The following is a 14,540-nucleotide window of genomic DNA, read 5'->3' as shown; positions in this document are numbered from 1 at the left end:
GCATCTCCTCTCCTGACCACGCTATGACAAAGCTGTCAGAACAGCTCTGACAGTGTCATGTCTGCAGCAACGTCTGGTGGGAAAGGCACAGAGAGCCATCACTCTTCCACATTCCTCTGGAGAGAACTATATTGGAAACCAGAGGCAGAAAGTATTTTCTTCTGTAAATTGCATCGATTTCATGCTTAAAAGCAGTGAATTGGAATTAACAAGACTTCCAACAACGTGTCCCTGCTGTGTCTGTTCTGGAGAGGCTGCTTTGCAACAGCCAATTCCAGTAACACAGAGAGATAAATTTGGGGGTTAAATATACCACACTTTGCTCACTGGATAGGCCTCAGTGGCTGGAAAAGTGAATATATGGTTTTCTTTACTTGCAGTGTTAAATGTGCTCTGCTTACTTTGGCTGACCTTGTGAAAAATTGTACTTAGGATTCACCACTGGCTCCATAACCTGATCATGTGGAACAGAGCTCATGAAGGTCAACCCACATCTAACAACAACAGTGCAAGGTGCTGGGGACGTGGCAAGGCATCACCACGAGAGTGTTTGCGTTTACCAGGTACATCCGACAAACTCCAAATGCTATAAGTCTCCAAGCGAAGGAACAGAGCAAAAGTCAGGATATCAGGATATCAGGAGAAAATTCTTGGATATCAGGAGAAAATTCTTTACAGAGAGAGTAATCAGGCATTGGAATGGGCTGCCCAGAGAGGTGGTGGATTCACCATCCCTGGAGATTTTTAAACGCAGATTGGACGTGGCACTGAGTGCCATGATCTAGTAAACGGACTGGATTTGGACCAAGGGTTGGACTCGATGATCTCAGAGGTCTTTTCCAACCCAATCGATTCTATGATTCTATGATTCAGTGCCTGGGCAGATGGTGCTTATGGGGCACTTTCCCTATGGAAATCTCTGAGGACCATGGTCTTCACTTGAAGTCAACTGGGTGATGTTAGCACTGCCAGACTGGCAGAGGGATCTGTGTGTAGCACACACCAGAGGCTTTGAAGAACTGCCCTGACTAATAAGTTTTTCAGTGATGTCCATTTACATATCATGACATGCCCCTGCTTACACTTTTCTTTCACCCAACAACCTCATTTCCTCCACTGAGCACAGCTCAGAGTACTCAGCCTTTCCACAGCCCTGTTTGTTAACCACTGCTAGGGGGCCTTTTGAGCACTAACTACATGGTGAGTACTCAGGAGCCAGAGTAAATAATTCGTTGAGGTGAAGGACCAGAAGAAATGTGCTCATGAGTCTTCAATTTTAGGGCCTCAAATATTCTCTGGTTAATTTTTCACAATTCTGTGATTCTGCCTCTGGATTATACACCTGGTCTATAAGGTCTGACAAGTTGTTTTTTTGTTTTATCTTGCCTTTGAAAAGTTTTAGTATTGTTCTGTAACCTTGTTAGATGTTTTGTTAGGAACAATCAGCTTTTTTCCAAACTCCAAGACCATGAAAGAGAACTTATTTTTTCTGGGCTACAGACAACACATCAGTTTGCTACAGACCAACATTCCCTTTTTCTCAAGGCAACCTCCACACTTTAACAGTCTTGAACACCTGCTCACTGCCTCCACTCCTGCCCTAAAATCTTCACAAGATCAAAACAATGTTTTTCAAGTTATTAAAAGTTGGTGAGCCAACCTCACCTTCCAGGGTGGATTTTAATCTTCCCTGATTCAAATCCATTCCCCTGTTCTACAGGGAGAAAAACATGTAACACGAAAGGGAAAAACATGGGATGGGAGGATTCATTTCCTTTTCTTTTCATTCTGTCTTTTCTTATGTTGTTGGTGGCATGCAGCAGGTAGGGTGTGTGACAGCCAGCCTTTGGGTCCTGTCTTTTTCTGCGAAGTTCCCTCAAAAATCCAAATCACAGCCAAAAAAAAAAAAATCCCTCCACCAGTCTAAGTGCCTTTTCCAATGTCTAGTTGAGACATCACCAACACCAAGAAGAACTCAAATTGGTCTAAGAAATGGAGGTGTTGTACAGCTGCCTTAGTAGCAGCTTGTCACCTCACACGAACACATGCACAAACATCTTGATTTTGGTTCTTCTTTCTAATATTCCATCACTACACTCCGTGAATGCCCTAGGACATAGTACAAGAAATCAGTTGCTTGCAGGTAATAAAAAATCACTAAGCATTGAGAACCACGAACAAAATGCAAGTTAGGAAACACATCTATAAGAGAACAAATCTCCCTGCCTGTGCACTGCAATACAAGCAAAGGAGAAAATGAATTTTAATAAGTTTTTAAATTCAATCACTGTAAAATCAAGAAGATTTGGTGAATTAAAGAGAAAGAACAGAAAGCAATAATTAAAATTTAAAAAGAAGAATATTTATAATGAAGTGAAAATCAAGTAGTAATTGGGTTTTTCTTGTTTACCAGTGGACATACCAGAGGAGTGCTTTGTGTGCCAGTGGACACAAGTCACCTAAATCTAGCTCTGCAAATCCAATTGTGTTTGTGCTGGGAGCCCAAAAGAATAATTAGAGAGGACTTAATTTTTTTCAGTAGGGAGTAGAAACTATACGACACCTAAAAAAGTAACTGGAGTCCTAAGCAGAAAAAGGATCACAGGATTACTTCAAGTTGGAAGGGGCCTCAGGAGGTCTCTAGTCCAATGTCCTGCTCCAAGGAGCATCAGCTCTGGGATCAGATTGGGCTGCTCAGAGCTTTATATTTAGTCAGATTTTCAAAACCTTCAAGGCTGGAGATGATACTACCTTCCTGGGAAAAGTTTTCCCATGCTTGATCATCTTCATGGTGAAAAAGGATTTCTGTAAGGTGAGAAAAGAAGCAGGTTGGGAATGAAGTGTGCACTCGATGCTCCAGGCAATTTACTTCCAACTCAGGCATGTTGCTATCATTCCTCAATAGCACAGAGGGGGTTTCACATGAAGGTTTTCCACTCTCCTTAGAACTCTCCAGATTATCCTGGTCATCTCCCATCTGATGGTCATGACCAGGTCAATGCAGACAACTGGCACTGTCTTTTGCTCTCTTTATTCCTGACCTTTTCCCTTTCTCTATCTGCCCTGGCTTAAAGCAGAGGAGATTACAGCCTGGTTCTAGGTCAGGTGAATGTCCTGTAGATGGTTCAATTCACTTAGTCAACGAGACCCAAAGCAGCCACAGTCTTTTCAATGCAGTCATGTCTCTGCTTCCTAGGGAGATGGAAACTCCCAGGTACCCATGAATGTTTAACTGCAGATGGAAAGAAAAACACTGCCAACCAAGGAGCTAAGATCACCTCCTTGTGTTGCTGGTCATCCCCTTTCAATGAAGGATAGAAAACCCAAAGGACTCAAAGTCAAATTCAAGGACTGTTGTGTATTGTGGCTCTTCTGCACATTGGCAGGAGTGAGTTGGCTGTGTAAGCTGGAAGGAACTAAAAACACGATATCTGCCTGCACAGAAATAACCATGTCAAAGTTTTGCTTTCACATTTTGCTTCACCCCCTGCCCAACAGATCAGAGGCTGCATAAAGCCACATTTCAACCTGACAGTTGAAGCATTCAGGCAGAAAAAGAAACTGAACTTGAATCTTTCATGTTATGGCTGAAAGTCTGTATCTAAAAAAGACATAGCTGCTTTGTGAACCTGAGTCTCCCAAACTTTTTATAGTCAAAACCATGTTATGAATTAGATATGAATCTGTGAAGAGTTTTGGAACAACCAGTTATATGTTCTTTTATTGACCTTATAAAAAAAAGTAGTGCTAGGGTTTACTACGAAGTTTAAGCCCAGGATACTTGTTTTTCTTTAAAAAAAATGTAAGCAAAACCTGAAAATCTGAATTTTAAAAGCAGCCTCCATTATGGACTCAAACTACTCATGCTTGACAGCATCACTTTAAATATTAAATATGTTAGCCTTGTTCAAGATATATTTTTAGCAGTGTCATTTAATATGTCAAACATGGTTTTTCAGGTGAACTTATTCAATTGTCTCACTTGTACACTTCTCTCAATTTTCTAGTCCTACAACCAGTATTTAAAATAAATCACAGGAAATCTTTCTTTTTTTTTTTGAAAATCAGCTCTTACTTTCAGGCTGGGCAGTGATGGGGGCCAGAGAGGGGCTGTTTTCTGGCACAGAGTGGCTTGGGAGCTATGTTGCAGCAGAGGAGCTGCCAGCAGCCCGCAGCTTTGAAACACCCAGTGTGATTAAACCTTCTTCTCATAGCCAGCTCACTGTTTACTCAGGGCAGAAAGCACTTTTTAACTCGTGAGCTTCAGACTGGTGAGCTAGACAGAAGAACTGCATCATTCCTCCAGAAGACATTAACACCTGCTGACTTAATTGAACCAATTTCACAGCAGTGATCAAAAAAGAAGGTATGTAGGTTGTTTGGAAAAAGTGGGGATTGTCTTCCATTTAAGAGCACAAGGTAGAAAAAAATCAAAGTTACAGCAAACATAAAGTCACAATTTTGTGTTTACAGTAGAATTACCTTAAAACCCTGTAGAGGATTTATTTTATTGTGCTATAAACAGTGCTAGTTTACAAGACAAAGAGTTGGAAAGATTCCCCATTCACAAAGGCTTAGGCTGAATCAATTCAAGTTCTTCTCAAGGTAACCAGGGAGTGGGATAAAAAAGGCATAGAGTTAAGAAAAGAAAGAAAAAGATTTGGGCAGATTTCACAGGTGAAAGGGACAATGGAGAGGAAGGAAGGCAAGAGTCCTTGAGAGCAATGGCTCAGCTGTGCAGTCTCTAAAAGTGAGGATGGATGATTTCACTGATATGGAAAGTAGGATGAAGCCTGGGAGAGGAGCAGTTTGCAAAGCAGCATGGAGAGAACAGGAGTCTACTACTTGTAGGAGGCAGACACAAACAGATCACAGTGGTTATACAGGTGAAGCTGGAGATGGATCTATCTGCCATGAATGTACATTACCTTTCCCCTTGTAACTGGACCTGGAGAAAGGACACAAACACTGCCCATGGAGTATGCTTTTCTATAGGTTAAATACTCAGATGTTTTAAAATTTGATGAAAAGTTTCTGGTTTTCCTTCTGGAAGATGTTTCAAAAAGGAGACTATAGCTATTTTGCACAGTACCAGGCTTCATAATCTCATTTCCATGAGTGATGCAATAAAAGCACAAGCTATTCAGCCATGATTCAGACAGCAATTAAAGCTTTTTGACAGTTGTGTTTAACAACTGGAGAAATGGGATCAGACTGTCCAATTACTGCTGTGACTTTATAACTTCTTAAATAAAATCTTATCTTGGTAAATATATGGCATCCATAAAAACAGCTTTATTTTCCTGCAGTGTGACCTGCTTTATAGAGAATGCCTGCCAAGCAGAACAAGAAAAGACCAGTGCCAAAAGTTCGAGGTTTGAAAGAAAAGGAGAAGTGCCAGAGACTTTCTACACACAGTAGAGCAGGAAGACTGTGATCTGTCCCAGAGAGGTCACTGCCTTGTTACTGCCAGGGGTGAAGTGACTGTCAGGGAACAAAGCTCCCTCTTAGTCCCAGTCAGGACTCAGAAGATCCAGAGGTCTCTTTGCACAACTAGTCCTACCATCTCCACTGCAGCTTAATTCCCAGTCCTAAAACTTCTCCATAAAGAATGGTGTTGGTTGGTGTAAGAGGCTGAGATGCTGAGTACAGCTGAAGCTGCAGTGGAGTTGCTTCCACCAGTCTGCTAATCTAGAAAACAGCCTCTTCTGCCTGTGCCCAGCATAGGCTCATATTGCTCCATGACCTGCTTCAAACAGTCCTCCCTCCATGAAGAACTACAGAGGAAACCCCCGTGGTTTCTTCTGTGCTGCCCCCTGCTTTTGGGAATTCCTCCTCCCTAGACCTCTGAACCAAAACTGATGGATGTGGTGAAATTTGACTATTGCTAACTGGGCAAAAACTGTACTCCATTTGTGGTTGCTGCTTCTACCTCAGCTGTTCTCCACCATTCCATGTGGCACCTCTCCCTGCCTGCCATGTCAGAGCTTGGCCTTGCAGGTGCTGCTTTGGCTGCACCACTGGCTGGGTCTGGCAAGCGGGGCTCTGCTGTGCACAGCTGGATGTAACACCGTCTGCTATGCCTGGGACCAAGACTGTTCCTGGATTCACAGGAGAAGGGTTCCTTGGATGTATCTCTGCCATGCTCAGACGAAGTCTGGATCCAAGACCGTCACGGTACCCTCACCTAACAAGGACTCTGCTAACGACAGGACACATGATATGGATGACCTCCTCATCTACGCTGCTCTCCTGCTGTGGCACACGAAATTTTCTGTGTTCATCTAAGTTCTGAGTCTTCAAAGGATCCTTTGAGATCCTTTAGATCCTTAAGATCCAGGGAAGCAACGTGAAGTTTTCAGGGTGCTGTGAACATCCTCTGTGCATAAGGACAGCAGTTAAAACCCAAGAATTGCAGTGAACTTACTACACCAGCACATGCTCCTTCCTTTTGAGAAGTGTGCATTATTTTTATTTAATAGAGCTTGATCTGCTGATGGAGCATTTTAGTCCCCACATTCAATAACCAGACAGTAACTTTTCCCTGTTAAAAGCTGAGTGTGCATCACAGAGAAGACAAAAGTGGGAGCCCACATCACTGAAAAATCAGAACAAATTCAATTAACTATCAGGAACAGTTTAAGGCTCATCATTAATAAATCAAACACATTTAAAAAATGAATCATCCAATACTGTCCTTAGATACTGTGGTCTGTTCTGGAGCCAATTTACATTAATTACACTGGGCTGTACTTACTTCCCTTGAGTGCTATGAAGAAGCTCATCTACCTGTGGAGACATCAGAAGGAATTACAGAAATAGTAATATCTGGGTAATTCAGAACTGGGGAAATGTTGCACTGTGGTGGGCCAGAGGAACACGTGTAACCTACATTAAGGACATAGAGCTGAGAAGCCAGAAAAGAGTACTATTGCTCTTTTCTGTGTTGATTTTGTTAAAGATACCAACACCTGAGCAGGCAGCCTTATCATCTCAGCTGGTGTTACTCTTTTTAATGTCAGGAACAAGCTGCAAATCACCTTTGGGGACACTTCTCTTTTAAACCAGCTTTCTACATACTTCACAGAAAACAGTGATGAGAGTAATAGATACTTGTGTAATGAGACCTCTGAGCAGACCACTGTGTGGTGCTGCCTGCTGGGTTAGGCTTTGCTAGACCAGGTAGTACTTATTGCCTCACAACCTTCTGAGGTGCTTCTCATATTTGAGGTGACTGACTATGGTTGGTCAAAGAGAACCAGTAATTTGCAGCTCCGGGCATGAAACCCCTCACTCCAGATGCTTTGGCCCATTCTCAATACAAAATAACTTGTGTAGAAGAAGATCTTCTGGACTAGCTCTTTTTCCTAGACTATCAGATCTGTAGGTACTGTAAAAATATGGAGTGGCTAAAGGATGGCCAGGTAATACTCAAAAATCATTCAATTACCTTACAGCTTCCTCTGTCATGACCTTCTATCTGAAGGTATATCAGCCAAGAGTGAACAACACAAGATGTGAATGGGTGTGAGTCTGTTGGCCTGTGAGGTGTGGGAAGACCCAGGAATGTGTCACAAGAGAGGTGAATGTATCCCAGTGGAGGGCTGGGAAAGGCCAGTGAAGCCCTGGTGCGGTGCCATAACAAATCAAGCAAATTGCAGTGACACAAAAATCAAGGTCATTTGCTGAACTTCATGCAACATCATTCCCATATTCATGTGCTTGTGTTTTGCTCCTGGGATATGCTGATTTCCCTTCCCTCTGTCTCACCCCCTTACCCACTCCCTCCTGCCTAGTGCTCTCTGCTGAACTCCAGTGATTGCTTTGTTCCAGTTTCTCTAAGTGGCTTTACTCTCCACCCAAGCCTGTCTCATGCACCTCTTCCTTTCTGCCCCTCTACTTCTCCTCTAACTAATCTACAATAATATGCCTGTCAGAACCATTTTTCTGCCCTCATCTTCGCTGCTTCTTCTGCAGACAGCCTTTCTGCCCTTAATGTGATGCAGCTGTTCGCTCTTTCATCCCCTCCAAAAAGAGCCTAGAGAGATATCCTACAGGAAGGACGCTACCATAACCCTGTGTACGCCATTTCTCTTCATAAATGGAAAGAGTGATAACAGACAAAACAATGTTTAAATGAATGCCTCCCAAGTTCAGTGAGACTTCTAAGCGGAAGGCTGCACTTCTATCTTCATGAAGAAAATCAATAGCAGTGCTGTATCGCTCCCTCTGTCTGGCTTCCATGCTGCCCTCCTCCCCCAGTACAGAGTACAGACTGCGTTCAAGGAAATGGGTGCTCCTGGGGGAGCAGAATGGCTTTGTGCACTTAAGGTAATGATGTCACTTGAGGTCACCATACAAACAGTTATGGATATGGAAAACTACAGTTTTGTCAATAGAGCTGGAACCTGGGGACCTAGCTTACGAGTTACATGTTTTTTTATAAAATGTTTCCCTAATTTACCTACAGAGCGTCTTCCCAGAAACAACAGCTGCTGTACCTAATTAGCATTAATCACCTTGGTACAGAAGAGCAACTGGGAATAGTACAGTACTTGAAGTACTGACAAAATGATACACTAATGGCATTGATTTGTCCGGTGTACTTCAACTTCCCTTTATTATTTTGTTTTCTGTACAAAAAGCTCAAGAAGTCACAAGCTGTGAAGCAGACTGGGAAGTGATGACGCAGGAAAGCAGCCACAGATGCGGGCAGGCACAGGGCCTTCCAGCCTACACAAGATGCTTGCTCCCTGCTCTGTTTGGGCCTGCATCTCCCAGTACCAGTTTTGCATTTGGAGGCAAGAGAAGCCCTGGAAAGGGATTTCTGAGTACTGCATCCTTTTGAACAGCAATGGGATAAGGTTGCTCTGCTATGCGCTTTGTGGCTCTTTGATGCAGAGCTTTAAAACAAACTCTGAACCCACACCCTGCCCTAGGAGAAGGGGTTAAATAACTACACCAATTGAAAGATCAGTCTCAGGAGCCACATGGGGAGATAAAGGCAGTCTGTCCTTTCCTGGGATCAGAGACCATCTGTAAAGTTTCAGCCAGAAATGCACCAATTTTGTTATGTTGAACCCTGAGGGCTTTGTAGTTCTGACTGATATTCCTAGAAATATTCCTCCCTGATCTCACAGCAATTCAATATCTGCCATGAATGCACAGCAGCAGGCTGGAAGGCAGGAGCTAACATCACAGACATGTCATCAGCCTCTGTCCCCAAACGGATTATCTCCTCTGTTCACTTCAATCTCCACCAAGATAGGACTTAGTCATAAATTAGATCTTCAGTATCGTCCAAATCAAGCACACCAGGGAACAACATTCCCTATGTCTTTGCAACAGCATTTTTGTTGCTGTTTAGCCCCTACCAGTTTTGCTTGGTCCAAGCAAACAGCATTCCAGTGACTTGCTCAAGGTTTTTGAGAATCTTGTTAACAAGCAAGAACTAATCCAATGGAACTAAAATAATTCACTGCTTGGTAGTAGACACACTAATTGGTTTCTCCATGCAGAATACCCATCCCTAGCTAGAGACTGTGGAAGACAGAGACAGGAATTTCTCTGCTGTCACCAAGTAAAATATTAGGAAGTTTATACATCTTAAGATGAAGAGAAAGCGTTGGTACAGAAAGAAGCAGAAGTAGACAAGGTGGTCTCATCTGAGGTGTCTCCTTGGAGGCTGAACACTATGGTTATTTGTCAGAGAATGCCTTTTTCTACTGTCTCCTAGAGAAAAAAAGCAACATTCTACAGTGCAGCTGGCAGGAGGAAAGTGTTAGTTTCCTACTAATTAATGAAATAACTCTGCACTGTTGGCTTTACAATAGCTTCCTGCCTCTTGAAGCAAGGGAAATTTCTGGTTAGGCTGATGGATTATATACTTGATTACAGCAGCATACACCAAAGGCAACTTTCTGACTCTTGCTTCTCCTTTCAGAGGTGACTAGAATCAGCCACCATTCTTTTTCAAGTTAAGAGAAATATCATCATGAGATCTAAGCTGGGAGGGGAACAAAACAGTAGCTACGAGAACAGAAAAATTATCTGCTACATTTGCAATTCAGGTAATTTCTTGTTTTTTACAAGAACCTTTGCAAAGAAAATCTAAACCAAAAATCATAAACACTTTGAACCCTGTGTCAATATGAACTAAGCTTCCCCTTGGTCATATGGCAGGAGACCTCAACTGCACATAGTTTACTCAGTCTTAGACACCCTGCTGATGAACCTTCCAAAACCAGTGCCTTATTCTCTAGTCCAAGGATAAAAGGTGCTTACATCTAAGGCAACAGGCACCTCAGAGGGCTGAGGGCTGCTATGAGTGTATGTGCCACTGCCACAACCCCTCATCACAGCTGTTGCTTGTTTTACAGCACTCCAACCATTTTCCACATTGTCTGTTCTGTTTCAACACAAACTGTGTCATTGACTAGCAGGTAAGACAGACACAGACTGTCTGGGTGGGGATTTCAGAGCAGAGAACGGAAATTAAAAATGCAAAATAGAAAAGCAGATGGCATAAGCTCCATGAAAATAATATCTTGTCTCCTGGGAATCCCAGTAGGATCTGTTGCCTTTCAGTAGATGCGGTGCCCCTGAGAGTTACACTTGGGGATTATTCTGTTCCTCCCTCTCTCCTTATCATAACTCTCTTCTGTTTTCAAAGGCTTGTGGTATGTGCTCCATCTGGATATGACTCCTAATAAGGATGTGCTGGAGACATCTCCTAAGCACTAATGCACACCCAGCCCCCAACCCATGCTGTCAGGAGTCTCCTTATCAATGATTTGAAAGAAAGAAAGAAGGGTGGCTGGATCTGGCAGCTCCTGACAGAAAGACAAAGTAGGAGTGTTAGAAAAGTAAGAAATACATAATTAATATAGATAGAATATCAGTAGGGGTTTAAAATTATGAACTACATGAACTGGGAGATGATTTCCCCAACGTGTGAGGTTCTCTTTTTGATGTGGCCCTAAGCAGCAAGCTGTGTGTTTCACTGTTCCACTTATAAACCAGGTGTAACTCACTAGAAATATAAGACAACCGTTAAGTTTTTCCTCTATCTAGCTGACCCCCCAAAGCAAACATGTGGCCAAGTGTGTTTATTTAGAGGGAGAGAAACAACCAAGGAAAAGACCACTCAAGCAGCAGGGTAAATTTGCCTTCAGTGTGTGCAGTACATCACACTCTTTTTGTCACACTTCAATCACTGCAGTGTCTGGAAGCAAAAGTTGTGCTCATGCTGGGTTGGTATTTAACTGAGCTCACCTGACCCAAGCTTACAGCAAGCACATACGATGCAGATTTATATGTGAATCTTCACGAACTGAAAAATGACATTTATCAACCATCCACCAGAACATCTGACATTTGAACAATTGACTCTGATTTAACAGTGAAAAATGCCACTATTCATACGGAAAGCCTGCAACAGGATTAAAACCCTAGTTGCTACAATCCCCAACAATGGCTCTGCCAGTTAAACTCTTAAACATTTATGTACTACCTTAACTTTTTCTAGGCTTAAAGAGATTAAAACCAATCCAAATCCTGACAAGTTTAAAGCAGAAAAGACAAAAAAAATCTAGTTGGAGGAATGGGGGCCAGAGCTGGGAGATGCAGTGATTAAACTGCTTGAAAATTGTAAAGGCTGGGCAGATATTAAGAATAAAAGCAGCAGGAGCTGGTGTGAATTAAAGGCATGTTACACTGCTTCCATACAATACTGTCAGTCTTTTTGGCTCAGATAACCCAGAGCTCATCTGGGGATGGCTGAGAGTAGAGTTGGTCCAAATGCCAGTAGACATGTGTTCACCTAATTAAAGAGGCACGCCATTTCCACAGGCAGAGGTGTTGGAGCAGACTTCTTTCTGAAGACAAGGCAGGAAGATGCTTGTCAGCCTTTCAAGACAATTCTTCTTCAGCAGGTAGGTTTTACCCACTATTACATTCATAACCACACTGTGGTCAGCACTGAGTTCACTGGGCAGAAGCACCAGCTGGAAAGGAGGTCCTGGCAATGGTATGTCTCTATCTACTGCAACTCTTCCAGTACCTCCCTTTGCCTCTGTACTTCATGCCATTCAGCACTGGCTAAATGAAGTAGAATTTTCCCTATATGGAAAAGCAGAAGCTCTGGCAGAAAGGCTAGTCATTCTCTTGTATCTGACCCATGGAAAAAAGCTCTTCAAGTTCTGCAGAAATGTGACTATGGCCTATTTTCATGTATTAGTCCATTTCAATAATTACTTACCTTCCAGTCAACTAAAGTAGCCACCTCCAGTTATTAAATTCCAGTTTACAGAAGACTGAGTTTCTCTTATTTTTCTCATTTCTATTATTCCAGTTTTCATGTTTTTTCTGTCCTATTTCTCAGTCTTTATTGTACTTATGTCTCCCAAATACACTCTGACTTATTTTCTTTGCTTGCTTTTTACATAAAAGTCATCAATGAACATATAAATAATGACTGTTATAGAACTCCATTAGTAATGTCCTTTCTTCTGATACTTTCTCTTTCAACACTACCTGATATGTTTTGAGTTCCAGAGTTTCTCATTCTACTGGCTTTTTTTAGAATACTGAGTTTTGTTAAAAATCTACCTCAAATTACCTTTACATTTAATTTGTATGAATTGAATTTGTTTATACTGAATCCAAATCTATTTTCCATGATCAGACCTCCTATAACATTCTCAGGACTTACCAAAGCCAGGTCTAAAAAAGCACCATTTCCTATCAGGTCAATGAATCTCCAGAGGATATTTTTATTGCCTAGAAAAGCAAGACTATCTCAGACTTACCAGTAATAGCATTAACTGCTCTCTAACCTGTTTCCCAATGTTAAATTCTCCAGAACAACTACTGCAGTAGTAATTATCTCTCTACAACCATTATAGAACACTTTTGGCAGTGAAAAAGGATCCTGGTGGCATATGGCACTCTGGCAGTGATAATCTTTTACCAAATTACGCGTTGTGCCATCATTAACACACTGCTGCTCCCTGCCTTTCCCTGAAAAGCAGCCACTGCTTTTAGGATATTTATGACTGTGGCTGCAGGACTGATCTATTGCCTCAATCCACTTGCTCATATTCTGTATTTGTAGGTCAAGGTCCTCCACTTTGCTGCATAATCTTGCTTTATTTGTGTACCCAACTTGCTGCCTTCTCCTTCCTAGTCACTCTTTCAGGGAAATCTTGTCTGTTCAACTACTTTATTTTCCTTTACTGTCTCTGGGTCTAGGCAGTTACATTCTTTTCTTCACTGCTGTGACCAATTTACCATCTGCTCAGGTGAAGCCCTGAGACTTCACAAGGCTCCTCAGCCTTTTTCTGATGTTTCTTTAAGGTTCCTGTTATAAATGAGACTAACCCTGGTTTTGCAGAAGTGCTGCAGGTCCTTGGGTAAATTTATCTATCAAGAACATATCTTCATAATTTTACACCAATGCCCAAACTTTCCCAAACCTTCTTCAAATTTTAGTTGTCTGCTGACCTTCTCTGTCACTCATTTGGCAGGGGTCAGAGCTATTCCACTTCCATGGGGGCTCCCACTTCTTTCAAAGCCTTCCCAACATGGCATAGGCACCTTCAATCAGATCTAGCAGCATCCTCTCAACATCAATTGCACTGATTGTACTGCTTCCTGTTCCTACTGGGAAATTTTCCACACTCATATTCCCATTTTGTAGCACACTGTTCCTTTGACATGTTTGTCATCAGGTTCTTGAGGCTGTGTAGCAAAACAGTGGCTCAGGTTTTGGAGGCAGGACAACCATGTCTAGATTGTCGTCTTCTTGTAAGCATTAGCCTTGCAAGGAAGCAGAGTATTGTGCTAACTGGATGATTCTGCTTCCAGAACTTCAAAAATACTGCTCAGAAAGAGCATGAGTATTTGTATGAGAACTTTACAGACCTAAAAGCTCTCCATCTCACAGTTACACAGCTCTGTCTTTTCCTGGTAGTGTGTGGACTCTGTGATCCTTTCCCTTTTGTTTGCAACTATTCTGCCTTCCCTTCTTTTTACAGTCCCTCTATATTACCTTCATTCTTTATCTAGCCAATCCTTGATCTTAGCTTCATAAAAAAACTGTAGGTTTAAAAAAGCTATGCCTTTCTGTCAAGGCACAGCTTCCTTCCTCCACCACATCCCCAGATACAGGGTCTCTACATGTTTGTAGGTCAGTTCCCTTAGCAGCAGAATCACAATGATAAAACTGCTCTGTGAGCTGTTTGAGCCAAGTTGGCATGCTCAGCCACATGCATGGAGATCTGCATATGATCACACAGGCACCTCACTGTATTTCAGACCTTGAATTCAGCCTTTTTAGTCTCCATCAGCAAAGACTTACCTAATTTCACTTGAAGTGGGGATGGCTTATAGTTCATGGCTACAGTCTCTCCCTCTCTTGTATCACAATCTCTGTCCGAAATTGCTGCAGCTGTTGGATCCTGTTAAGAAATAAAAGGAAACAAAACAGAATGGCTTAGCTAAAAGTTCTGCAGTCTCTTCTCTAACTGGTTTTTAGGCAA

At 42.2% G+C, this 14,540-nt stretch overlaps 1 protein-coding gene across 2 annotated transcripts in view; it reads right to left on the bottom strand.

The window, feature by feature from the left end:
* FAM219A (family with sequence similarity 219 member A) overlaps positions 1-14,540 on the bottom strand; it is a 53,026-nt gene that overhangs the window by 27,948 nt on the left and 10,538 nt on the right. For both annotated transcript variants that reach the window (XM_008927723.4, XM_018077234.3), the window contains exon 2: positions 14,360-14,459. In XM_008927723.4, coding sequence (XP_008925971.1) covers positions 14,360-14,459 — 100 coding nt within the window. The remainder of the gene's footprint in view (positions 1-14,359; positions 14,460-14,540) is intronic.

Source organism: Manacus vitellinus, unplaced genomic scaffold, assembly GCF_001715985.3.
Source record: "Manacus vitellinus isolate BGI_N305 unplaced genomic scaffold, ASM171598v3 scaffold_36_pilon, whole genome shotgun sequence".
NCBI classification, from domain to species: domain Eukaryota; kingdom Metazoa; phylum Chordata; class Aves; order Passeriformes; family Pipridae; genus Manacus; species Manacus vitellinus.
The sequence above is the reverse complement of the archived record's forward strand: the minus strand, read 5'-3'. Positions and strand labels throughout refer to the sequence as shown.